This window comes from Schistocerca cancellata, chromosome 9, assembly GCF_023864275.1.
Source record: "Schistocerca cancellata isolate TAMUIC-IGC-003103 chromosome 9, iqSchCanc2.1, whole genome shotgun sequence".
Lineage (NCBI taxonomy): Eukaryota > Metazoa > Arthropoda > Insecta > Orthoptera > Acrididae > Schistocerca > Schistocerca cancellata.
The window spans coordinates 123320253-123348010 of NC_064634.1; the positions used below are offsets into that span (position 1 = coordinate 123320253).

The 27758-nt window shown below is 40.0% G+C and overlaps 1 protein-coding gene across 1 annotated transcript in view; it reads right to left on the bottom strand.

Annotated features, from left to right (window-relative positions):
- The window catches only part of LOC126100409 (DNA replication ATP-dependent helicase/nuclease DNA2-like), a 176999-nt gene that overhangs the window by 34123 nt on the left and 115118 nt on the right, over positions 1 to 27758 (bottom strand). The window contains exons 11-12 of the mRNA XM_049911003.1: positions 17032 to 17262; positions 9454 to 9600 (exon numbers count right to left, since the gene is read on the bottom strand). Of these exons, the coding sequence (XP_049766960.1) occupies positions 9454 to 9600; positions 17032 to 17262 (378 nt within the window). The remainder of the gene's footprint in view (positions 1 to 9453; positions 9601 to 17031; positions 17263 to 27758) is intronic.

Sequence of the window (27758 nt, forward strand, 5' to 3'; positions counted from 1 at the left end):
CCTCTAACCACTCTCATTAATCATATATTACAGCAAGGGATTTTCCCCGACTGTTTGAAAATGGCAGTAACTATTCCCATATTTAAGAAAGGAGATAAATCAAATCCAAGTAACTATCGCCCTATCTCATTAATCCCAATAATATCTAACATAATCAAAGACTGTGTTCACCAACAAATGAATCACTATTTTGAGAGGAATAATTTGTTAAGTAACTCACAGTATGGATTCAGGTCTAAACTATCCACAGTTAAAGCAGTTGAAAATATTGTTAGTGATATATATGATGGCTTTGAAAATAAATTAATCTCATGTGCTACTCTCCTAGACCAAAGTAAAGCATTTGACACTGTATCTCATAGTACTTTGATCATGAAATTAAGACACTACGGCATGGAAGAGGGCACCCTGAAATTATTAGAATCGTACTTAAGCAACAGAGTACAATTTGTTAGTGTAAATGGGCAGCTGTCAAACCCACAAACAATAAAAAGAGGTGTGCCACAGGGCTCCATACTTGGGCCCTTCCTGTTTGTAGTGTATGTTAATGATATGCCACAATATTTACCCTGTCAAACAGTCCTCTATGCAGACGATACAACTTTTATCAATTCAGGACAGACTCTTGAATCAGTACGAGAAAAAAATAATATAATATTTGAAAAATAAGATCATTGGTTTAGTGCAAACTCCCTATTCATAAATGAAACAAAAACTGAGGAAATATTCTTTAATTTGAAGGTATCAAACAAAGAAATTAAGTCCGTTAAACTGCTAGGAATGATGACTGACCAGAAACTTAGCTGAGATAAACATATCACATACGTCTGTTCTAAACTTGCATGTGCTATGTTCCTACTTTATAAACTTAGGAGTAATGTCAGCCAAAACTTACTGGTGCATTCATATTTTGCTTATATCCACCGCCATCTTTCTTATGGTATTCTGCTTTGGGGAAATTCTCCCAGTTCAATATCAATTTTCAGATGGCAAAAAAAAAAAGCTCTTCGATGTGTAGTAGGTTGATCTCCCAGGTATACATGCAGGGAACATTTCAAAAAACTTAACGTCATGACAGTTCCTTGTTTGTACATCTATTATTGCTTACTACACGTAAAAGAAAACATAGCTCAATATCCCCTTACGTCATCTGTCCACACCCACAATACAAGACGAAACCACACAGTTGATCTGCCATACTCTAGACTGTCTAAGGTACATAATAGTTATAAATATGTAGGCCTCGAACTGTTTAATATGCTCCCTAAAATTGTACAAACAGTATCTAAAAGTAAATTTAAGACAACATTGGGTCAATGGCTCAGAGGTAAAGCATTTTACTCAGTTGATGAATTTAAAGATTGTAATATGGAAGATTTGCTGTTTTAACATAGAGAAAGGTACCTCTGCCTGTAGTAGGACCTAAATTTGTATCAATAGCTTAGGCTAATGGCATAGTGTTATCAACATGTATATGATAATGACATAGTGTCATCAACATGAATACTCCCTGCTTAATATAAATCTGTATAATGCTTTCCTTTTTATTGTAAAATTAATAATATATAAAATTCCAAATGTGTGCTATTGTACTACACTAAATTTCACATGATTTATATATACATTGTTATGAGAATATAACCAACTTTATACTGTAATTGAACTTATTGACGAAGCCCATTGTATAAGAAAATACTGAACAGCTAATAAAGATTCTTATTCTTATTCTTATAAAGATTCTTATTCTGTAGATGCCAAGGAGAGGGTTGGATGACAAATGATTTTATGCTACAAATGTTGAAGGTTGTTTTGAACATAATATCAGTCTGTAATTTTAACAGAAGGAAGATGTTGCTGCTGGATTTTTTCAGGGACTTCGCATCCAGAAAGTTAAGCAACTGATCACAAAGTACAGTACAGACCCGGTATTAATTCCTGGTGGCATGACCTCACAAATTCAAATTACAGATGATGATGTGAATAGATCTTTTAAGGCTCACGTTTCTGAGGAGACCATGCCCTCACTTTAGTTAGGGTAGCAAAGAGGATGGGGGGAGGGGGGTACCACGCACCTCAATATCCATACAGTATTAGTGGATTCTCTGGGGCAGAATGTCAAGCAAATCTATTACGAAAGGACTCAACAAGTGCTGCACATCCAATACTATGAATGGCTCAGAAGAGGGAATATTTTGGGTGGATTGCCAGGAAGGAAGAAATGCCATTAGGTTTACAAACAAAGTGGTGGTGATGATGGTGATTCACAACAGTGATACCACAGATGACTAACTTGGATAATGATCAGGAACATTAAGTTGATAATAGTTACAAAATAAACATTTATAGGCAGGTATTTCACAGCAATAAAACAGTTTGTAATTTTAATGTATCAGAATACATGAAAATGATGTTTTCTGTAGGAGTGTCTTCAGGAAATAAAAAAAAAAAATAATAAATAAAAAGGAACATTATCTTATATTCATGTTTGTCTTATATTCAGGTAAATATGGTACATCTTCCTTCCACTGCTCTTATCTATTGATAACTCTACAATACTGAACCTTCAGCTCTGGACCTAACACAACAGTTATCACAACCTTTGGCACGGGGTCTTCTATATGCCAGTTAAATGCTCCTAACAGTGTTTGAAACTGCAGTTTTGCATAGATTTTACAAAGCTGCAATAGCAGTATTATATCACAGAGCCATATGTGGTTTACCACATGGAGCAGAGCTATTGTTGGAATTAGCATGCGTAAGTGATGGCCAGGTTGAAAACTTCAGCAGGTAATTGCTGAAGAGACAAGAGCATGAAGGTTTGCTTTTTCAGCCATCTACCTCCTGCTTAACAAAAGGAATTCGTTCTCAATACAGTCAGTTTATAATTAAGTGTTGATATCTTCAAATGACTGGAAAAGACAGAAAGATAACTGCAATACTGCATGGCACATGGTGCTGGCAAGAGGCACACGTGCTGCACTTACACAGCGCCATGGTAGCGACTGCCATACAAGGCAAGTAACTTAACACTGAAAGGAATATGCCTTCTGCTCCTCTCAGTCTCAAGCAGACAAGACATAAGAATACAAAGTGAGTCCCATAACAGCTCATCAACTGTGATCCTTTCTTTGGTTTTTTGCAGCGAGTTTTATTTGATACTGTATCCTGTAATCGCAAACCAAACACTCACTCTGTCATTCCACACAGACAGAAGTATCAATTTAGTATCAGTTCAGACATAGCCAGAGTTACTGCTTGACAGAGGGGTTAACAGGGTTATTTTTCAAGTGGCATCAGAAAAGAAGCATGTCAAACTTCAGCAGCTGGTAATGTGGCCCTTTGAAATAAACTACTGGCCATTAAAATTGCTACACCAAAAAGAAATGCAGATGATAAACAGGTATTCACTGGAAAATATATTATACTACACTCCTGGAAATTGAAATAAGAACACCGTGAATTCATTGTCCCAGGAAGGGGAAACTTTATTGACACATTCATGGGGTCAGATACATCACATGATCACACTGACAGAACCACAGGTACATAGACACAGGCAACAGAGCATGCACAATGTCGGCACTAGTACAGTCTATATCCACCTTTCGCAGCAATGCAGGCTGCTATTCTCCCATGGAGACGATCATAGAGATGCTGGATGTAGTCCTGTGGAACGGCTTGCCATGCCATTTCCACCTGGCGCCTCAGTTGGACCAGCGTTCGTGCTGGACGTGCAGACCGCGTGAGACGACGCTTCATCCAGTCCCAAACATGCTCAATGGGGGACAGATCCGGAGATCTTGCTGGCCAGTGTAGTTGACTTACACCTTCTAGAGCACGTTGGGTGGTACGGGATACATGCGGACGTGCATTGTCCTGTTGGAACAGAAAGTTCCCTTGCCAGTCTAGGAATGGTAGAACGATGGGTTCGATGACGGTTTGGATATACCGTGCACTATTCAGTGTCCCCTCGACGATCACCAGTGGTGTACGGCCAGTGTAGGAGATCGCTTCCCACACCATGATGCCGGGTGTTGGCCCTGTGTGCCTCGGTCGTATGCAGTCCTGATTGTGGCGCTCACCTGCACGGCGCCAAACACGCATACGACCATCATTGGCACCAAGGCAGAAGCGACTCTCATCGCTGATGACGACACGTCTCCATTTGTCCCTCCATTCACGCCTGTCGCGACACCACTGGAGGCGGGCTGCACGATGTTGGGGCGTGAGCGGAAGACGGCCTAACGGTGTGCTGGACCGTAGCCCAGCTTCATGGAGACGGTTGCAAATGGTCCTCGCCGATACCCCAGGACCAACAGTGTCCCTAATTTGCTGGGAAGTGGTGGTGCGGTCCCCTACGGCACTGCGTAGGATCCTACGGTCTTGGCGTGCATCCGTGCGTCGCTGCGGTCCGATCCCAGGTCGACGGGCACGTGCACCTTCCGCCGACCACTGGCGACAACATTGATGTACTGTGGAGACCTCATGCCCCACGTGTTGAGCAATTCGGCGGTACGTCCACCCGGCCTCCCGCATGCCCACTATACGCCCTCGCTCAAAGTCCGTCAACTGCACATACGGTTCACGTCCACGCTGTCGCGGCATGCTACCAGTGTTAAAGACTGCGATGGAGCTCCGTATGCCACGGCAAACTGGCTGACACTGACGGCGGCGGTGCACAAATGCTGCGCAGCTAGCGCCATTCGACGGCCAACACCGCGGTTCCTGGTGTGTCCGCTGTGCTGTGCGTGTGATCATTGCTTGTACAGCCCTCTCGCAGTGTCCCGAGCAAATATGGTGGGTCTGACACACCGGTGTCAATGTGTTCTTTTTTCCATTTCCAGGAGTGTAAAAATGACATGTGATTACATTTTCATGCAATTTGGGTGCATAGATCCTGAGAAATCAGTACCACCTCTGGCCATAAGAACGATCTTGATACGCCTGGGCATTGAGTCAAACAGAGCTTGGATGGTGTGTACAGGTACAGCTGCCCATGCAGCTTCAACACGATACCACAGTTCATCAAGAGTAGTGACTGGCGTATTGTGACGAGCCAGTTGCTCAGCCACCATTGACCAGACGTTTTCAGTTGGTGAGAGATCTGGAGAATGTGCTGGCCAGGACAGCAGTCGATCATTTTCTGTATCAAGAAAGGCCCGTACAGGACCTGCAACATGTGGCCGTGCATTATCCAGCTGAAATGTAGGGTTTCGCAGGAATCAATTGAAGGTTAGAGCCACAGGTCGTAACACATCTGAAATGTAATGTCCACAGTTCAAAGTGCCGCCAATGCGAACAAGAGGTGACCAAGACGTGTAACCAATGGCACCCCATACCATCACAATGGTGATACGCCAGTATGGCGATGACAAATACACGCTTCCAATGTGCATTCACCACGATGTTGCCAAACACGGATGCTACCATCATGATGCTGTAAACAGAACCTGGATTTATCCAAAAAAATTATGTTTTGCCATTCGTGCACCCAGGTTCGTCGTTGAGTACACCATCGCAGGCACTCCTGTCTGTGATGCAGCGTAAAGGGTAACTGCAGTCATGGTCTCCGAGATGATAATCCATGCTGCTGCAAATGTCGTCAAACTGTTCGTGCAGATGGTTGTTGTCTTGCAAATGTCCCCATCTGTTGACTCAGGGATCGAGATGTGGCTGCATGATCCGTTACAGCCAAGTGGATAAGATTTCTGTCATCTTGACTGCTAGTGATACGAGGCTGTTGGGGTCCAGCACGGCATTCTGTATCACCCTCCTGAACCCACCGATTCCATATTCTGCTAACAGTCATTGGATCTCGACCAACGCGAGCAGCAATGTAAGCGATACGATAAACCGCAATCGTGATAGGCTACAATCCGACCCTTATCAAAGTCGGAAACGTGATGGTACGGATTTCTCCTCCTTACATGAGACATCACACCAACATTTCACCAGGCAAACTGCTGTTTGTGTATGAGAAATCGGTTGGAAACTTTCCTCATGTCAGCACTTTGTAGGTGTCGCCACCGGTGCCAACCTTGTGTGAATGCTCTGAAAAGCTAACCATTTGCATATCACAGCATCTTCTTCCTGTCGGTTAAATTTCGCATCTGTAGCATGTCATCTCCGTGGTGTACCAATTTTAATGGCCAGTAGTGTAATATTAGGACTATTAATTACTCTTACTTACCAGAAAAAAATAATGGCTAATATTTATTTAGACCTTTCGAAACCAAAGTAAAATTACTGAAATGAGTGAGAAACAGCGAATGTGACTCCTAAGTGGTTTGCTTGTAGTTCTCATTTCAAAGATTAACTTAGAATTATTTATCATTACCAATAAACAAGACCGAATTCCATGAGAAAGATGGTCTCTGAGACAAGGATCAGTTTCTCATTTACTACCCAGTTCAACGAAAAACATTTTGCAGGGAAGATTGTAAACTGGAGGTACATAATAATTGTGATGCTTGACAGTCTTTCTTCTGTCCAAGATAGTGTACAGAATCAGCAGGTTCCACACGCAGCAGTAATTTCATTAAAAACACACTGAATTTGGGAAACTAGAAGCACAGTGATTACAAAAGAGACTGAGCTCAGTCACTACTATAATTAATCTCAGTGAAAGCAGCTCACAGACAAAAAGCAGAAGATGACTCAAATCTCCTAGATCATTCTAAATCCAGTAAAAAATAGAAAATCATAGATGATGTAACATTAAAGGAATTGAAAATAGTAAGGGAATACAGTATTACAGTGTTACCTCCTGACAGTGCACTCTGAAAAATAACACACCCAAGGGATACAGATAGTGTCTCACACAAGAATGAATGTAGTTCCTTTGGAAAGAATCCCCAAAGTTGGTTACGATTCTCAAAAGCCCATATGAAATTTATACAAATGCTGTCAAACCAACTGGGATCTATTTTCAGGAAGAACAAGATTACAACAAATGCTTTTGTGAGCTAATTCTTGATGAAGTGGCAAAGTTTAATGACACTTCACTGAATGTTGATCGTTTTGCCAATTTCGGGAAAATAATCCGAATTATTGTAAGAATGAACTTGCAGATCATACTCTAGTGTTTATGGTTGTTCACGTACTGCACCATTGGATTCAATCTTTTGCCATGCATGCATGCCACAAAATAACTAACGACTACATAGCTTTGCAAATAATAAATATCCAGCTAGAACAAGCTGAAACAAGAATTATTGCATTCACTTCAGATGGCAGCCACTCAAAAGGTCTGGACATGTCTAGGAATTAGAGGCATAGAACTTACAGTTATTTGTTATATATAAAATCTAATTAAAGAAACAAGAATAATGTGGGCATTTTCGGATGCCACTCAATGTAATAAAGTGCGTAAGAACTAATTTTTGTGATTAAACTGGTGTACATTTTAATTATGAGATGATCAAATCAAATTTCTGTTAACAACTTTATCAACAAGAGGTTCCCCAGAGCTCATCTGACTGAAATTTTGCAGCAGGTTAACCTCCATTTAATTGGATACGACATCATTTCAGTGAATGAACTTAAAATTAGCTTTGCAGGAATTCAGTTGTCAACACCACTAATTTTTTCAGGAAAGTAAATGCTGTAGGATTTGAAGTTGGAAAGTTTGTGGAATCATTCAAATTGAATATGAACAACTTCATACACACAGTTAACTCATTTTTCTTTTCCGTGATAGTCCTTTGTATAAGAGCCTACAATACTGTCAATGACAAACTGAAACTGAATATACACGGTGTCCCACGAGGAATGGGCAACACTCAGACATATGACAGCAATGACTATTTGGAAAATTAAACAAGCACTCTATAATGCCTACAGTGAGAGCTACAAGCACTTGCTCAGTAGAAGATATGTTTTTCACAGTAGTAAAGATCAAAAGTGTTCATAGTTCTTAACAGTACGCATTTTACAACCTTTATTTACTAGACTTTTTTGTTTGAATGTTTTTGTCATATCCGTTAATACTGATCATTCCACTTTGGACACCCCATGTAAACATGATTGTTCATTGACATCAAACATAAATCGAATGTGGATATAAGCTAGAAATCTGGAGCAAAAGAAAAGAGAGTGAAACAATGAGTTTTTAAAATGGAAACTATAACTAAGCAAACACAGTGTTTTGCATATTCTCACAGCATCTCAATCAGATTCAGAATGTATGATGAACACTGAGGAAAGCAAGGAAGGAGAGGAAAGTTGGTTTATCATCTGTCAGGTTGTGAGGTTCATCAAGCAAGAAAAGTTACAATGCCTGAAGTGTTTGTGCCTTTTAAGTGTGAACTCACCTCACATGACATTATCTTTGTCTATGTCTATTAGAGATGGCATCTCTATTATAGTAAAAACATTGCTCACATATCTATCGAAAGGCATCTTCAATGTTCTGGCAGAACTTCTCATTGACAGTTTATGAAGTGACATTTTATGAATGTCGAAAGAGTTAGGATCTCATTAGAGCTGAAATTACTGACACAGGATGCAGCGAAGATCAAATAATCCACATCGTTCATACACTAATTCTTCATTACATGACATGCCAATTTTTCATAAGCATTACAAAAATTCTGAAGGATCTGAAGCCTGCAAAAACTTCAAAATCTGATCGGAGACTATATGAGAGATGATGATCACAATTTATTTCATTACATAAAATTGTGTTCAGTAGCAGTGCTCCCTTCTGTCACAAGCAGAGCATCCTACATATTGCGGCAAAACCAGTGAACTACGGCACAGTCTCTTCTACTGGCTATGAATTGGTTCACTGAAAAAACTTCTAAATGCTCATTGCTGAATGGCAGTTATTTTGCAAACATATCTTCACAACGGCATATTTCCAACCTATGGTTATTTGGCGAATAATGTTCGGCTCTGAATACCCCGCCCTTCCCTCACCATGCACGATTTTGAGAGTCCTGGTTGATTTTCATTAGTTCATTGGGGAATATCAAAGAAATTTTAGCACCTTAAATGTTGTTGGCATTGCAGCTTCTGTGTAGTATTGTTTTCCTCCTGCTTACATCTTTCACTTTTTTTACAAAAGCAATCATTACAAATGTCTATGATATATTCTATTTTCTTTAATGGAAAGTGTGACATCACCTATGGCTTCTCACAGTATTTCTCTTTTAACAGTATACGTAAATACTTAACATCTGTATAGTAGCATATATCTTCGAGTTTGTGAGTAAGTTTGATAATGGTGGTGGTGTAAGGGAGGGGGAGGGGGGGGGGGGGGGAGAAATGCACAAGTGTAACAATACATTTTTTATGTTTCTAGACAGGCTACTTGCAGCTGCCCTAGATACCACCATCCGATTTTCTTTGCTGTAGGAAATCTCTGCTTGCTATTTTAGTTAGTAATCTTGGTTCTGGTTATACTGAACACTTTATACTTATTTACATTAGACCATTATTTCAGAAATATACCTGTCAACAACAATACTGCGCAACTTGGCGGCTGCTTCTGTATTATCCATAAGCAGTCCTAAACTAGTCATAAGATATGACAAAGAACTCTGACTCTCATAAACATCTATGTGAAATTTATCACCATAATGCCGGCTTCTGAGATCTCTGAAAACAATAATAAAGAAAAATATGAACACATGTTGAAGTACATAAATGAATTATTGACAATGGAATGAGGCCATAAATCAACAGATGAACAAAAAAACAAGAACATGACAGCTCAACTTACAAACATGTGTTATTCTTCAGAGAACACAGATGCATGCAGTGTCCTGCAGCTTGTGGCTCAAGTGAAATGATGAGTACTACTGCACAAAGAAGGAGGTGAGATGAACGAGGAAGAAGTGAAGGAATATCAACGCCTAAAAGAGGCAGGGACAGCAACATAAGGGGATGGGAATATGACATCAAAGATGTTAGCTTGATGTAAGCATGAGTAGAGGCAGATTTTGAACATGGAAATACAGGGTGTTAGCTAGAGACTCTTTGAAATATAATGCCAAAGAAATGAAAGTCTTAGAACATGCAATGTGAGGTATAAAGGTAATGTGAGAAGCACAGTGCACTGTAGCCATGTGGCCAACACCAGCGAGCTTGCTGTCACATGGTTGGGGTCTCTTTACTTGCAACTGGGTAAGTACTTGGTGAGTGTAACTCAACAGCTACATGGTCCCTTCCACATGGCTAATGAAACATGGCAGCTAGCTACATCACCATGCACTGTAACATATAGAGGAAGGGCATCAAGCATGTGTAGATGGCAACTTTGCATCCTGTGAACATCTGCGTGGTTGCCATGTGGCTATGCAAGCCAAGCCAAATGGCTGTATCTTAAAACGAGGCAGTCTTGGTCATTTTTGGCAACAGCTTCCAAGATGTGCAAAGCACGGTTACTAGAATAAACAGTAAGTATCATGTGCAAATGTGCTACAAGTGGCGACGTAACCACTGACCCTCTTGCCTCAATGCACCAAATGGAAGCTTATATGCACACTGCTCACACATGTTTAATTCATACAAGTTATGAATAAAGTCAGGATTTGTAATGTTAGAGATTACTATTATTATTATTATTATTACTACTACTACTATTATTAACTTACTTATTAGCTAAACAAACAAAAACAAATTTACAAAATATACAGTATAAAGCTGTTGTCTTTGCAACACCTTCAGATGACCACCTGTCCTTTTGTAACTGCTTGTCATTAAGAGGCAGTAAAAGAGCCCTCAACTCTTTGTGAAAATGTTTTAGACAGCATGTTTTGTCTCACAGTTTATTTTTTTTTTCATTTGTTGGAATATATTTATGTATAAAAATCTCTTCCACCTGGTAAGTAGTGATATGGGCTGCCAAAAGTTTATTTCTACTTGATAGGAGGAAAATGGGCTGCCAAAAGTTTATTTTCCACACAGACAAACTGTATTCTAACTGCTGGCATGTAAGGCATCACTTAGCACATAAACTCTCCAGAACTTATGAAGTATGAGTAACCATGGTGGAAAGCATGCTGCATATTTATCTCACGGATTTGTACTTTGTTTTTCACTCCCAGCTTGAGAGAGAAAGCCAGGCTGTTGTACGACTTTGTCCTTTTCACAGGCCCAGATCTAGGAGGAGGCACACTAGGGTATCTGACCTGGGCGGCAATTTCAGGAGGTGCCAAATTCATATTTAAAAAAAAAACCAACTTCGTTCCACATAGGACCTCCCTAGCATTCAGCGCAAGTTGGTCTATTGATTATTCCTATGATTTTGAAACACATCTCTTTTTGTTTTTGAACATTTCTGAATACATTCTAAGTTGATTTATGGACGAATCGTTAATTGATTTTTGAATGCATGCATAGCGTACCTGATGTCTGCCAGGGGGATCCCCGTCACATCTAAAGAAAAAAACTTTCTGCCGGGAAATGGGGATGGGGCTATACGAGTTGAGCTAAGTAAACCCAAATGGGTGAATGCCAGTTGCTGTTTGTTTATGTGGTTGATTGGGTGTACAAATGACCATCCATAGATTTGACTACCAGAGTGGAAATAAATGACTAACAGGAATAACAGGTACGAAAGATCACAAATTATCTTCTTGATGTATCCAATAAAATGAAATTTTGACAGAAAATTTTTGCCAGAATGCCACACTACTAAGGGCCAGTTGTACAGGCCCCGGTTAGCAGCCGCGTACGTTCTATTCTCGGAATAACGCAGAAAAAGCAATGTACGAACAAGTAATAATGCCTAACTGGACAACAAACATGGGGCAATTAAACCGGTGATTCTGGCAGGGTTAGTGGAGTTAACAGGAAAATAAGTTTTAACAATGGCAGGAATAGTTACAGAATTAGTGATGACATGATTGTTTGTTGGAACGAAGAAGGAGAAGAGATGGGGACATCATACAAATTACATAGAAGAATATGACTACCTCAAATTTATATAAAAATTTTGTACTACTATTTTTTGATCTCATGCTTAAGAAACTGGAACGTATGAATGAAATGTGAAACTATTTCCTAAAACAAAATTTTTGCTTGTAAAAGTCTAACAGGCATTTGATATCGGTATTTTGTTAATTATATTCTGTTGTGTTATTTGTGTAAATGAGGTACATAAAAATGTTGATTTGTGCCAAAAACTGTCTCGCTTATTTGGCGTGTATTATAATTGCTGCAATATTAGAAAGACCTATTTCATTTTATTTAGCAGATAGTGACAATGTAGACATAATCAAATTGAGAAACCACACCAGTCATTGATATTATTTGTATTAACAGCTTTTTCAGTATTACACAATGACATTTTAATTTTTCAGGTAGCCAAACATTCGATTAACTTTGACGATGTAACAGACTCTTTCGCAGAAAGGAAATCACACCATGTAATATTGTAGCAAGATTAGAGAGAAAAAACTGCTGGGACCTAATGATTGAAGAAATGTGTACTGTGTTGCTTGTCACTTGGCTTTGTTGGTTTTGTGTTTCCTATAATTAATGGCATATCACATAAAAGAGAAAGTTATTAGCTGATAGGCAATAAAGAGTGCAAATTTTCTGAAGATTTTTTATTCTGCTGGTCACAAATAATCCCACCCAGTATTAATTGAGAGTTTTTTTGGTCAAGGGTGGAAGGAAATGGGGGGGGGGGGGGGTAGTATGTCAAACTGGGAGCAGGAGAGGCACCACAGGACATTTTAATTTACACTGTCCTAAATATAGGTTTGATGACTTTCATTACAAAATATGTACTTCTGAAGTCCACAGGGCTAAGTTCAGTGACGTGCAATAGAAGAATGCTGTGTAAAGAGGTGTAGCACTGCACTTTGGTGCACTTAAGATCAAATAACATGTCTCACATTTCCTCGGCCATAAATGTTTTATGTATCAACTCTTCTGGAAGTTGTGCACTAAAAATTGAATATATTTTTTGAAAAATCGACTTTTTCATAATTTTTGATGTTCTATCCCTAAGAATTGGGACCAAGGGGGTGGAGGGGGGGACCCACGGTCAAATTTTTGCCCCAGTTCGGAAATATCATAGATCTGGGGCTGCCTTTTCAGCCAGATGTCCTGACAGCCTGGAACCTGGAAATGGGGCAAAGGGAATCCTAATTTGGAATCTTGACCTAGTTGTCTTTTTTCAGTGCCATAGCAATAGTCTTAAACCATGTTACCTTCTACCAGTGAGGTTGTAGTTCAATGAGCAAAGAATATCTAGGCATTCACTTGCAACACTTGACAAAGTCAACTAGTCCATGCTTAAAACATTGCACACAAAACTGAAATCAGAAACACCTCTGGACACAGGTACATATACCTTCTGTTATTTTCACACTGCTGGTATCAGTAAGACCATAATAGTTCTATCAAGCATGTAAGATTTAAGGCAATCTATGGCATGAAACTCAGCCTGAAAATGTATGTAAAAGTTCATTTGACAGTCGAGACAGTCTGAACGACTTGATTAAACAGTGATTTATGACACTTTATTCAGTTCTGAATAACATGCTATGGCTTCATTCAATGATTATTTCTAGTCATCTCAATGATAGTAAATTATTTACTGTTAACTGCATTTATCAGTCAGTTACAAGAAGAATTTTGAGTGAAGTTGAAGCTTAATATGACCTGTCAATGGCTAGGTGAAACTTTCACTGGATTCTACAGGCAGACCAATGGCATTGAACCTTGGAGCCAAAGAAGTGTGGTTGGTGGCTGGCTAGAAGACCATGTCTGATCCAATTCTCAGCATCACTGCACCTTGGCCATACTCTTTGGTGACACCCTTCACTGCAAGTAGAGAGGCATTTGTGACATCCTCAGACTGAGATATTTAGCTTTTTGTTGGTGATGGCATGCTGTAACAACCCTAGGCTGATGCTCTGTAACCAGTTTTGAACTTATCGATGCCCAAGTTCTAAAATGAAGATTCCAGTACTGTTTTTCAGTTTTGGCAAGAGAGTCCATTTTTTCTACTCAACTTTTGATATTTGCACGATCGTTTTCTTATTAATATTTGTATATTTTCTTTTTATGTTCAGACAGTATAAAAGCTGTAGCTCCGAGAAGAATCAAGCAGGAACTTCACATTTGATCTACATCAGAGTTGAATAAAAACAATAATTTAATATATGTATTGACAAAAATCATATTTTGAAATAAGGCATAAATTTCTATGCCACAGATTATATTTTCATATCAATGTAATTTCTTGGAAGCCTACCTTTGGTTTTGAAAGTATGGTCAACTCGGCATGTATGTATTGATGTGTGTAGAAGGAACTCTGTTGACATGCTTGTAACATGGGACTAGTTGCTTATCAGCTGTGGATAGCTGTTGGTATTTGGATTATACAGAAGAAAGGTTTTTTTTGCCATCTGTAAACAGAATGTCTCATCTATGTCAAAAGAACACAAGAGAGATTTTTCTTGGATTGAATAAAAGAGTCAAAAAGATAGTTTGTGTAATATTCAAGCAACTGATAAAAAACCTGGCACTTATTAACACCAGGTCAACAGAAGAAATCATCCTCAAGACAACACTGCCAAAGTTAAGTATCTGCAACCTGTAACTGAATTTACTACTCTTGAAATTAATTTACAATGTAAAATATATGCTTTCATTGATTAATTGTTTTCAGTTTTATCATTGTGGGAGATGGGTGCATTTCAATGCACAACCACTTCATGCAACACTGTGTTGACATGTTATTACAGGATTCTTGCCACTCGTTGACGTAGTCTGGGGTAGTTTTCAGGTAAACTGTGTCATCAGTCACAGGTCTTTGGGAAGTAAGTGCATCACTGTGTCCCAAAAATTCCACCTGCACTACAACACAACCATAAAAACGTGTTGATACCATATTGTACAGTCAGCTGTCTGTTCTGATTATACAAACAATCTCGCAAAGTTAGTCCTCATTTTTTCTATAGTGAGCATCATATGTAGGCAAATGCTGCTGTTCCTATCACCAATTCCATGTTTAGTTTGATCCAACTCTGTAGTGCCTTTACTTACAGAGTATCCTCTTCATTTCAGGATCAGCAATGAATCATCTACAGAGATGTGTGCAACCATTATATCTTTTTGATTCATCATATTATTTATTAGTTTCTGTTATGCCATGGCCTAGTTTGGAGCACTGAACTGCCTGGCATCATATGGAGAAATGTGCTGCCATTAGGTGACCAAACTATGGAATAAGAAGACACATCCAAAGTGCAAGAGGACTTATTCAGAATGCTGACATTGGAAAATATGACCCCCCCTCCCCCTGCTTCAGAAACACAAAGTTGGGATACTTCTCAGCCATGACAGGGCACCCAGAAAATCTGATTGGATGAGAAAAGCAGGCAAGTGAGGTCACTACTGCTTCATGGTGGCAAGCAAGCACACTAACTTGTTTTGGATTTCAGACTAAAGAGTTGGCGAGAAGAAAAAACTAGTTGCCTTGGTTCACATTAATAGCACTTGAATCGGATCCTCTCTCTTTCATTGTGTTCAGATGTTCTCAGATTGTATCCAGACAGTATGTGATACTGAGCTACACCTCCAGTGCCAGCCTCTTAACTTCAATATGAAGACCGACTGCAGTACACTGTGACGCAGCCAGTTACCTATCCTGTATTTAGGCTCCAGAAGCTACAGACTGCTGCCTGAGCCAAAGATTATATGTGGGCTACCTATCATGTTCAATCCCCATGTAACCCATGAGGTCATTCACCTCCCTGATGGGACGTGTGTATGAGTCCGGACTGTCAGCTGCCTGGCTACACTGTCACTGCACTTGTAGACCACCTAGTTGCACTTGTAGACCACTTAGTCACTGACCACTGCCCAGGAGAGCACATGCCTTCTGCCCAGGGGAGCACTTGCCTTCAATGTCGATCAAGCTGAAGAGTACATTTGAGTACTGTCCTTCCCTGTGTTGTATTTTGTGGTACGAGGTGGGCAAGCAGCCTGGACATGGCTGCCATTCATTGGCTGCGTCACGCAGTCTCTGTCAGATATTGCTGTGCTGCTGACATCAGCAGGTGATGTTCCTTATGCATGCCCAGATGGTCTTGCAGACTGTGGCTTGCTGAGCCTCTGTCATCTCAAGGCCAGAGGCTTCCACTCCAGTGGTAACCATACCTCTGCATCTAACATGATGTTTCACTAGTGGTCCACTGCTCTATTTCAGTCCCCACAACCACAAATCTCAATGCATGTTCAGACGAAGTAAGCATTACTTCATCTTCTTCTTCATGCAGCTGTTTTCTCTGTCACTGTTGAGTTCACCTCTCAATCCCAGCAGTGCCTCCTCTCACTCTCTCATTGTAGGATGTTTTCATACCTTACACAATAAATCTTTCTGACTGTCATGTCTGCTGCAGCACTACATTGCACAGTTTGTCATCAGTGTCTTCTTGCACCATGCCCTCAGTTTCAACTGGCTTAACTTCTATTGAGCAACTATAAAGTTTCTCCATATATTGCTTTCAATCCTCAGCTTATTTTGTGCTTCTATAAGCCAATTATGTTTTTGTTCTCCAGTCACAGAGCTACTTAAATCTAGGCTCCTGAAGGCAACATTCATTGATCTGTGTGCATTGTCCATGTTACCCTGTTTAAATATTTTATGCACATTACAACATTTATTATCCATTCAGGGAACTGGGCAGAATGAATATGATAAAAAGATGGAATTTATCATTTTTTAATTTTTTAATAAAACTAAGAGCAACTTTTCTTTTCTTTCAGTGCAGTTTACCTTCCACTTTATTTTTTCCTTTTTTCACATTTTCTACCTTCTTATTAAACAACTGGTAAAAATTCGTGCACTGAAATATCGAATTATGTTTTCTTATCAGTGTCTCTTCAGCTATTGCAATGCTGACTGCCTTGATTAAGTTATACATGCAAGGTTGGTATACGAAGATATTATTAGGAGGGTTAAAGAGAAAATGTTCTTGCAGAGCATTGCATTGTTCCAAATAAATACAGAAATGTGCAGCTCTTACATATACAGAAAGCAGGAAATTAAGAAAATCACTGTACCTGTTAAGTATGATATCCATACCAAATGGATCAATTTTATCAATAGTTCCTGTTGTAACTGCAATCCGTAAGTTGCTGCTTACTAAAACAAAATCACCTTCTGCAAGGCCTCCAATAGTGGTCAAATCACGATCTCTATTGCTAACAACCAATCGTTGACGGAAGACACTGCCGCACTGAATAGCTTTACCTTCGAGAGAAAGTTCTGAAGCACAACTACCTCTCTTTTCCCTGAAAATAGAAAATAGGTACACCAATAAATTTGTTCTAAATGCCATCAAGTAAAGTCAGAGTGTTCATTTATAGTTAACAGTACTTCATAATCAAGGTCCAAATACTTTATCTACTTAGAAAAGTGAACTAAATATTCATAAGCTCAGTATAGTGGATTCTATTTTATAAAAAGTTATTTTTCAGCTTACTTTCCTGCAGTTCCTCAGTCTAGACTCATGTGTATGATAGTGCATTCACACGGCATTCTTACTTTTTTAAAGTAACCGCACACCTAGTGCCTAGTGCCTAGTCGCTGTGTGTCTGTGCTTGCCCCACACACATGGAAAGGCACGTGCGTAAGTGCATGCTTCTTTCCTAACTTGTGTATATGAGTGGTCCTGTTCACACCTGAGTGATCTCTCAGGGTTCCTTGGACATGTGACAGCTGGGATAACGGGGAAAGCCTCTTTTCCCATTTTCATACTTTAAACACACTTGGGGATAGATAAGACAATGCCCTATTATTTTGCGAACTTATTTTTTCATCAAAAGCTATAGTTTCCTTTTGAAGAAAGAAAATGGCTACTTTTCATTTTGCACTATAATTTAATTGCATGAAGTTTCTCAATCAATTTTGAAGAAACTATTCCATTTCACATCTGTTTATTTCATACGTGGTAGTGTCGGATATAAGCTTCTTAATAAACCACTTCTTGTCATACTTTGTAACAGTCATTGTAAAATGACACTACTTGTCAAGTGTGTGCACTTTATTTACAAATCTTTTATTGCAAAAGTCTGATAGTATGTAGGTTACTGGTGAATATGTTTTAGCCCATACATTATTGTGAGTGAAATGTAGCTTAAAGTATAAAACAGTTATTGAAGTAGTTGTCTTCTTTCACAAGTATAACAGTATAAGTGAGTTATTGAATGGCGACAACGCCGCGAGAGCATGGCGATGGAGTTCGCATCGGTTTAGTGCAATGCCATGAATACTACAGGACAGAAAAATGAATTATTATTATTAACAATGCAGCCCTAGCATCATATCCCCCTAATCTTAATCATCCGTGCTCAAAAAATTCCTAACAAGAAATAATTTTTCCTTGGTGATCACTGATTACACTGGACAATCATCTGCAATGGTCTAACAGTAGCCCATACATTACACCATAAAAGGCAAGCAATTAATTTATGTTCTTATCTTTCAACCATGTGGAAAGACCATTTCATACATGAAACTAGAAGAGGAGAATAAAGTAATATAAGATGAGACCTCGCTACAACAAAAGCTTGACATTCTATTTTACTGCCTTCTAGTTGGAGATGAAAACCAGCAGAGATCAAAAATGGAAGCACATTTACAGATGTTTCTACATCTAAAATGATTAATACACAAAATCATCCTGTTGGTATTTTTAGTTTTTGTACTTCTGGGTGAGTACAGTACACAAGTCTTTAAGGATTACCATTTGTCCACTTCCAAAGAATTGAGCACAGCTCTTGGCAATAATATTTCTTTTAGAAAGTTCACATAATGAACCAAGGCCAAGTGGAACTTCATGTTAATATACCTTCCCTTGGATCACCTTATCTCGCCAAATTTCTTAATTCTTTTCTCTGGTGTTCCATTCCCATGTTTCTCTTTTAACAGAAAGAATAATGGGAGGATTCAACATAGCATCAAACACTGCAGGCCAGGTAAATGAATTACTATTGATCAGTGCAGGTGTATTATTGTATCCTTGTGCAGTTCAAGCTGTAGATGTGCATGTTTTTCCTTTTGATGTGTGTTGGCTGATCAACACCAGCAAAAGAATTTCCACTCTTCAACAGCTGACATACAAGATCGTAGATACAAAGGTGCAGTCATCAGTCATTCAACACCAACCTGTCTCACAAGGAGCCCTCCGAGTGTGAGGTCATGAAAGACCAATGATATTTACAGCATGTTATGCCCCGTACAAGCATGATATTGGCTATTAATGGCAGCAAGAAGTGGGACAGGAGGTATCCAGGAGTGAGCCCAGCATGAGGCTATGGAGCACAGTTGAACTGCTTAGTTGACGAGTAACTCACAACAGTGCTAGCAGTGTTGATACAAAGCAAAACAATGGCAATTACCGTATTTACTCGAATCTAAGCCGCACTCAAATCTAAGCCGCACATGAAAAATGAGACTCGAAATAAAGGAAAAAAAAATTCCCGAATCTAAGCTGCACATGAAATTTGAGACTTGAAATTCAAGGGGAGAGAAAAGTTTTAGGCCGCACCTCCAAATCGAAACAAAGGTGGTCCATTGTAATACGAGACACAATTTAGGTCGAATGAATGACGATACAGCTACATTAGTTTGGTTTGAGTCGTAAGCTTAGCAGTTAAGCTTTACCAGGTAGCCATTACTATTCGTCAGGCGCTCCGCCCGTATTTATACGGGTACCCTTCCTTTTTCCCGTGCTTCATCTGGTTTGAATTGATTGCTAATTTTTCTTTGATCTGATAAGTGCCGCCGGCCGAAGTGGCCATGTGGTTCTCGGCGCTACAGTCTGGAGCCAACTGACCGCTACAGTCGCAGGTTCGAATCCTGCCTCGGGCATGGATGTATGTGATGTCCTTAGGTTAGTTAGGTTTAAGTAGTTCTAAGTTCCAGGGGACTGATGACCGCAGCAGTTAAGTCCCATAGTGCTCAGAGCCATTTGAACCATTTGATAACTGCCATTCTTTTTGTTATAGGTGTTTACGTCACTCTAAGCTGAAAATGCATTATTGTACTGCGTCATGCATTGTTTGTCACATTCTGATAACAAGTGCTTACGGCCTGTCGCCGCTCGCGGCATGGCTTGCTTTTGTGCACGCTACCGCCCACTTACAATTTAAAAAAGAGAGAGAGAGAGAGAGAGAGAGAGAGAGAGAGAGAGAGAGAGAGAAATCATCGTATTAGCGAAACAATGGCAAGAGACTGCTATTTGTTGTTACTTACATTGTTACTTACACTGCTGCTTTCTTTGATAATGATCAAAAAGAGCTAAATAATAGACTGCGTATGATAGAAGATGTTCTGAACAAGAGTTTAGCGAAAATTTTTCTCCGTTTTAAAATCTTTGCGACGCTTCTTTAGTACATTACATTCTGCACAGAAATTAGAGTCATCTTAGATTTAAAAATCTAGTCAATTGTCGTGCTTCATTTCTGACTGTATCACTATTAGGCATAAGAATAATACGGATATAAACATGATATGATATGTATATTCTTCCGCGTTTGCTGTTGTCTCACTCTAGTTTCGTAGTTTATTAGGCAGACAGGATTTAAATGAGATAGCAGCAAACACGAAATAATACATGGCAAATGTTTATATTCGTATTATTCTTATGGTGAAGAGAATACTGCATGTGATACACAATTCAAAAAGTTCCTATTAGCAACCATCTCTTCTCACAGGTAGGAAAAAAATTCAGAACGTAGAGTTGGCCATACTGACAAACATCCCAAACAGTCGTGCCAGTCGGATTTTCGTAGTACATTGAAATGCTGCTACATTCGAAGATGAACAATACGGAATTTGTATTTAGTTCGTTGGATAATGTATGAAAATGCAGTGGTCGAAACTCGGGGCGGAGAAAAAAGCTCGTCTTCCACCTTCTCTCTCTCTCTCTCTCTCTCTCTCTCTCTCTCTCTCTCTCTCTCTCTCTCAGTTCGTTTACTGGTGCAGAGGTTTTGGCGCCAGTATTTATCATTGTGTGTGCAAAACATGCCTGTGTAGCACTACATATATTCGACGGCAGAAGTTAGTTGTGGCGGCACCTACCAACATTTCTCAGAACTTCCGATTACTTTGCACTCGATTCTAAGCCGCATGCGGTTTTTTGGATTACAAAAACCGGAAAAAAGTCCGGCTCAGATTCGAGTAAATACGGTATAAACCAAGCAAACACTGCATTATATCTTGCAACAACAGTTGCTGAAGTTGAGATTTTTTCAGAAAGGAACTCAATGAATTTTGCAGAGTGAAAAAGAGCTGGGAGATGAAATATTAGTGTTTTTGCAAGATGAGTCAGTGAAATGTGTGGTGGTGTGTATGCTCGATAGTGCAGACAATGTACATGAGAAGTTCAGTAAAGACGAAATGTGCTTAACAAGTGAAAGTGATACAGATACAAGTGTCCAGCCATGTAGTTCATCATCCTTGTTGAACAGGGAGCCATAAATCCCACCTCCAGTGAGTTTCAAGAGTGCTCGATACCAATTTACAGGATGTGCATGATAGTGACATTCTACATTATGCCCATCAAACTGCATGCGACATAGATTACAGTGATTTAAAGGGAAGCAGTGGATGGTTGCATAACTTCCAACAGTGCTACAGAATTGGAAGACTTAAGATAACGAAATTTCAAACACTGCATCAACTTCGTGATGCACAGCAAACTGTGGAATCAGCCTGAAAATTTGTAGATGAGATAAACTTATCCCATCATTCAGAAAGGAATTTGTTTTCAACTCTGACCAACAGGGATTTGAAGAGGAAATGCACATGAAAGGATCCCTGGACATTAGAGGTACCAAGAAAAGTTATATCAAGATCAACTAAGATCAATGCCTTAACACATTTGTAGACAATTATGAGAACTGTTAATGTGGATGGTAAATTGGGTGTTGTTATTTATTGTGCTGTGAGAAGTTGGAGGTGCTTTGTCCCCTATAGTTATTTCTTGTGTGCATGATCTTGCTAGGGCTGTAGGGAATATTTATGGCACAGCAAGGAAGAATGGGAAAATGGGCTTAAGAGAACTACAACTATGGTTTGAACACTGCTTTTGGCCAATAGACAGTAAAAATAATTTTCTTTTGCTTGATTCCTGGTCTGCATATAAAAATCATACTCCTTTAGGGCAAACTATCCCTCCTTAAAAGTGTAGGACATTGCAATTCATACCACCTGTAACCACTGGACAAATTCACCCTCTGGATGTTTGGTTTTTCTGTGCCTATAAAACGTTATTGCACTATCTGCAGCTATGCATTACAGGATAGCTAGTTTCACAATACACTCCACGACAGCCAATTTCGCATTCAGCTGCATGCTATGACATTCCACACATTCTGATCCGTATTGTAGCACCAATACAATTCTATATACATTCTTTAAGAATGGATACCTAGCTAAATGTCCTGCATTGTTTTTAACTCTCAAGGGGTTTGCCTTTGATCTCAATGGTGTGGACCTTTGTGATCACTGTGGTGCATCATTTTTCATTCGGTGTTCACGGTGAAAGTTAATGGTTTGCTCTGAACATTTCTTATATGTTGATGATGTCCATTTTGTGAAGTGTAACACACATGTTCCATGGAAGGCTGCTCTCTGCTCTTCCTGGACACTCATTTGCCATTGCCCTCTTGATGCACATGGTAAGTTAACACAACACTTTAAAATGAGTTACTATTGCTTGATCTTATGACTGCGCACTCAAGAGGGTTCAATGTGAGCCAGCTTACAAAAAAATGACTCCACTCTTTTACTGAAACTGTTTTGACTGTACAGTGGTTCACTGAATTTGTAAGAACAGAAGAAATGGAGGATATGGACTCAGTCCATGAACACTGATCAACATTTAGAAACTTTTTTTCCTTGCATACAGAACTAAAGACTTTTGCTGGAAAATGTTATTCATATTACAGGATGAACCACAGGACAGTTCAGTATCTGCTGCAGAATGTTAAAAAAAAAATTTAAAACAATAAATTTCCATAAAAATATAAGAGCCGAAGAAAAGTTGTATGCAATGATAAAGTAAAATGAATTAGTGCACATTATTTTGAAGGAAAACTTTGCACAGAATTTGCTGTGTTCCATTCATTATACAGAAGCTCTTTTATTTTTAGTTTTAAGAGTATCTGCCTTAGAAGAAGAAATGTGTTTCAGGAGTGCAACAGACTCCTGAAGTAACATATGTCGCCATCTTGGATGGCACTTTTGTGAGGCTTCATCGACTGGAGCTAATAATGATCTCTCAGAATGATCACCTTGTGACATAGACAGATTGAAAAATGAAAATTATTGAGATAATCCCATTTGGTTCACTGGTTCTGTGCGAACTACGAAGGAACTATAGATTGGGCTTGGAATTAAGACATCTTTTAAGAAAGTCATGTGATGAAAGAAAGTTCAAGGGGAATTGCATTATGATGGAATTTTCCATGGATCACCATAACTCACTTTCACAAGGTGTTTTTTTTTAAGCTCTTCTCTGCAACTCTCTCTGGGGTGTTTCATTTCAATTTCAACCTTTTAATTGAAATAATAATTAAAAAGAATAAGAAAATATGACTCTTTAGTCAACAATAACACAAATTCCTGGATGGAGCAATAAAATAAGAGAAATGGGGAAAATATGGGAAAGCGGATCAATGAACACACAACACATGAGAAAACAGCATTCACACTAGCTTTTGAGCACTAGTTCTTTTTTCAGGAAATGTGAACACACACACACACACACACACACACACACACACACACACACACACGCGCGCGCACGCACGCACGCACGCACGCACGCACGCACGTGCACACAAAATTACAAAGCCACCCAAATGCGCAGTCCTGTGGCTATTATTGATATCTGATTATTGAAAGCAGTTGCCTGAGCTAATGTGGGTGAGATGGGGGTATGGAAAGACAAAAAGGAGACAGTACCGGGAAAGAGAGAGGTCTTTGGATGGACGACTTCACAGCCACACAACAAGACGAAAAAAGTACAGAGGGTACAACAAAAAGAGTCTAAAGAAGTGATGTGTTTCACAAAGGGTGGAAGAAGTTTTTTAAAAGTGCACAGGGGCAAAAAGAGGAGTAGGGAAAAGGAGAGAAGAGGGGTAAAGAGAGGGGAGAGAGAAGGGAAAGGGATTGGAAAGGGGGAGAAGAAGGGGTGAGGAAGAATTTCCACCTGGTGGGAAGGGACAGAAAGAGTAGTGGGAGAAGGCAGTGCACGATCTGGATGAAGGAGTGGTATGGAGGGGTGGGAGAAGGCAGTGCACGATGTGGATGGAGGAGTGGTATGGAGAGGTAGGAGAAGGCAGTGCATGATGTGGATGGAGGAGTGGTATGGAGAGGTAGGAGAAGGCAGTGCATGATCTGGATGGAGGAGTGGTATGGAGAGGTGAGAGAAGGGAAATGCTCAAGGTGAGGCAGTAGGAACAGTTTAGCAGAGGTTTTGGCCTGGGGGATTATGAAAGCAAAGGATGTGTTAGACAGAGAATTCCCATCTGTGTAGTTCAGAGAAACTTGTGGTGGAAGAAAGCAACCAAAATGGTCCACATAATGAAGCAGCTGATGAAGACATTTGTGTTGTTATGTGCAGCATGTTCAGCAACTGGGTGGTCTTGTTTGCAGCTTGCCAGTAATTGCAGCACAGCTGGCTATAACTTGGCTGGGCGTATGGGACAGGTCTTGCACCTGGAACAACCAGTGAGGTGCAGGATTGGGAGTATGGTTGTAATAAGGGTGGACAAGGATATTTTGTAGGTTGGGTGGGCAGCAGAACACTTCTCTGTTTGATGTGGGGAGGATTTAGGGTAGGATATCCCTCATCTTAGGGGATGGCATGAGGTAGTCAAAATTCTGGTGAATGATATGGTTAGCTTTTCAAGGCCAGGGATGATCAGGAGTACTGGTCAGCAGCTTGACAACAGATTTACTTGTTTCAGAAGAACAGATGGCACATGAGACTTTATGGCTGATCTAAATAGGATATTGTTTGCCAGTAAATGCTCTGGTAAGGGAATCAGTATATTTCAGCAACTCCTGCTTTCCTCTGCAGATGCAGCATCACTGGATGGTGATGCTCTGTGGCTTGATGAGTGCATTTGGGAATAGGTGTTGAGGTTATGGAGGTAAGAGCAGAAGTTGCCCTTGGTGTGAGTTTAGACACGAAAATATCAATGAATCTGAACCAGGGAAGGAGTTTTAAGTATTGACTGGATAGGAAGGATTCCTGTAGATGGCCCATAAGTTTGCATAGGATGGTTCTATGTGAGTACCCACAGCAGAACCACAGATTTGTTTGCAAATTTGGGCTAAAAAATTGAAAATTTTGTGGGTCGAGATGATGTTGGCTAGGAGGATTAGGAAAGAGGTGGTGTGTTTGGTATCAGGAAAGGTAATGTTTCATAACCACAAGGCCATGGACATGGGTGATACTGGTGTACAAGGACATCACATGCGCAGTGGCTAAGAATGAGTTTGGTGGTAATGGGGTATGAACTATGGTGAGGTGGTGAAGGAAGTGAGCAGCATCTTGGATATAGGATGGGAGCCGACAGACAACAGTTTGGAGGTGTTGGTCAACAAAAGCAGAGTTTTGTTCTGTGGGAGCATTGTACCCAGCCACAACGGGATGACCTGCAGGGAGATGTGTAGAATGGCTTTAGTTGATTTTGGGGAGTAGGTAAAAAGTAACAGTGCATGGGGTTGCTGGTGTGAGGTGGGAGATGGATTCAGCTGTCAGATTTTGATGTGGACCTAAGGCTTTGAGAAGCTGCTTCAGATTATATTGGACTTATGGGATGGTGTCATGGTGATAAGGTCTGTAAAGAGAGGTACTGGAAAACTGGCCGAGACCCTCAGCCATATTGTCACCCTCAGCCATATTGTCCACTGTGGTGGAGCCTTTGTCTGCAGGAAGGACGTTAAGGTCTGGATTGTTTTTCAGGTTAAGGATAGAAGTGTGTTCCCTAGGACTGATGTTGGGCTCACCAAGGAAGGATACAGGAAAGAAAGGTAAGACCACATTAGAAGTGAGTAATACCTGAAAAATTACAATGGCATGACTGGGTGGAAGGGAAAGGGGAATCACAGTTGGAGGAAGGTTGGGACTCTTGTAAACAACTTTCAATATAGAGTTAGAGTGGCTGTTGTCGGTGAGATGTGTGGTGAAGAAATGTTGTCACTCCAAAGAAATAGTAAAGGAAAGAAGGCCCTTTACAAGTCCAGTGTGGTTGAAATCAGATTTGGGGCTAAAGGTGAGGTTTTTAGAAAGCCAGTACTTCTGCAGGTCTAGGAGTTTTTGCAGAAAGACTGACAACAGTGTTCCAGAATGAGTGTTTAAGAGTAGTGTGTTTCACAGAGTGTGGAGGATGTTTCTGGGGACATGGAAAGCCGAGTAAGGCAGCAAGGCAAGGTTGGGGAGCAATGAGGGTCTGAGGGGAAGAGAGATCAGAGTGGTAGGCTTTTTCATAGCTATAGATAGTTCCATGCAGGCAGAAGACAGGAGTACCTGGGACAGGTCCCACAGATGGTGTTGGGAATGCCGTTCCAATAGTTGGACAACAGTTCCTATTGGAGTGATGGCATTTAGGAAGCTGGGGTTAAAGAGTAAAAGGATCTTGCGAAAGGAGTACATACTAAGAAGTAGGATTGAGCTTGGATTGTATGATTACATGAAATTAGATCGGTGAGGGCGAGGGACTGATGGAACTGGGAAACATTAAGGTTCTTACGGTAGGATGCAAATTTTAATGGTAGGACCATTAGGTGCGATACCATGTGTCAGACAAAATATGGAAGAACTAACCTTAAAACTTGGTCTTTTTTAGCGTGTGTTACCCTTTACGATATATCAAACACAAATGTGCCAGCAAAATTATAATTAATGGCTGGCCTTTTGGACTTGAAATTTTTCTAAGTGGCTCATCCTCAGTGTTAAGTAATAAATGAGAGTCTAACACTATGTGATTTAAGAAATTCATTATGCACTATCACACATAACATAATTAATCCTGCATAGGGGGAAATTTAGTTTTAAGTAATGCTTCTCAAACCACCATTCACAATATTTTCCCACAATCTATTAGAAATATGAACATTTGTGACATCATGCACATCGACCGCAGTTGTACTGCGTAATCTTTGTCATGCTTATCAGAACAAGGCTCATGAGAAAGCACATCGAAGTATTGCATAGTCTCTGACAAATTTTGCTGTTGACACACAATTGTGTGTATGCTGTGTTTTGTTGTTCGTGCATTTTTTCTACAAGTGAAGTTTTATTATGGTATTATTCTCTTGTTCCCTAACTAACCTAAGGACATCACAAACATCCATGCCCGAGGCAGGATTCGAACCTGCGACTGTAGCGGTTGCGTGGTTCCAGACTGTAGTGTCTAGAACTGCTCGGCCACCCCGGCCGGCGAATTCTTTGCAGACAAATGGAAAAACTGGTACAAGCCGACCTTGGGGAAATCAGTTTGGACTCCATAGAAATGTTGGGACAAGGAAGGCAATACTGACCCTATGCCTTATCTTAGAAGATAGATTCAGGAAAGGCAAACCTACGTTTTTAGCATTTGTAGACTTGGGGAAAGCTTTTGACAATGTTAACTGCAATAGTCTGTTTCAAATTCTGAAGGTGGCAGAGGTAAAATACAGGAAGCGAAAGGCTATTTACAATTTGTATAGAAACCAGATGGCAGTTAGAAGAGTCGAGGGGCACAAAATGGAAGCAGTGATAGGAAAT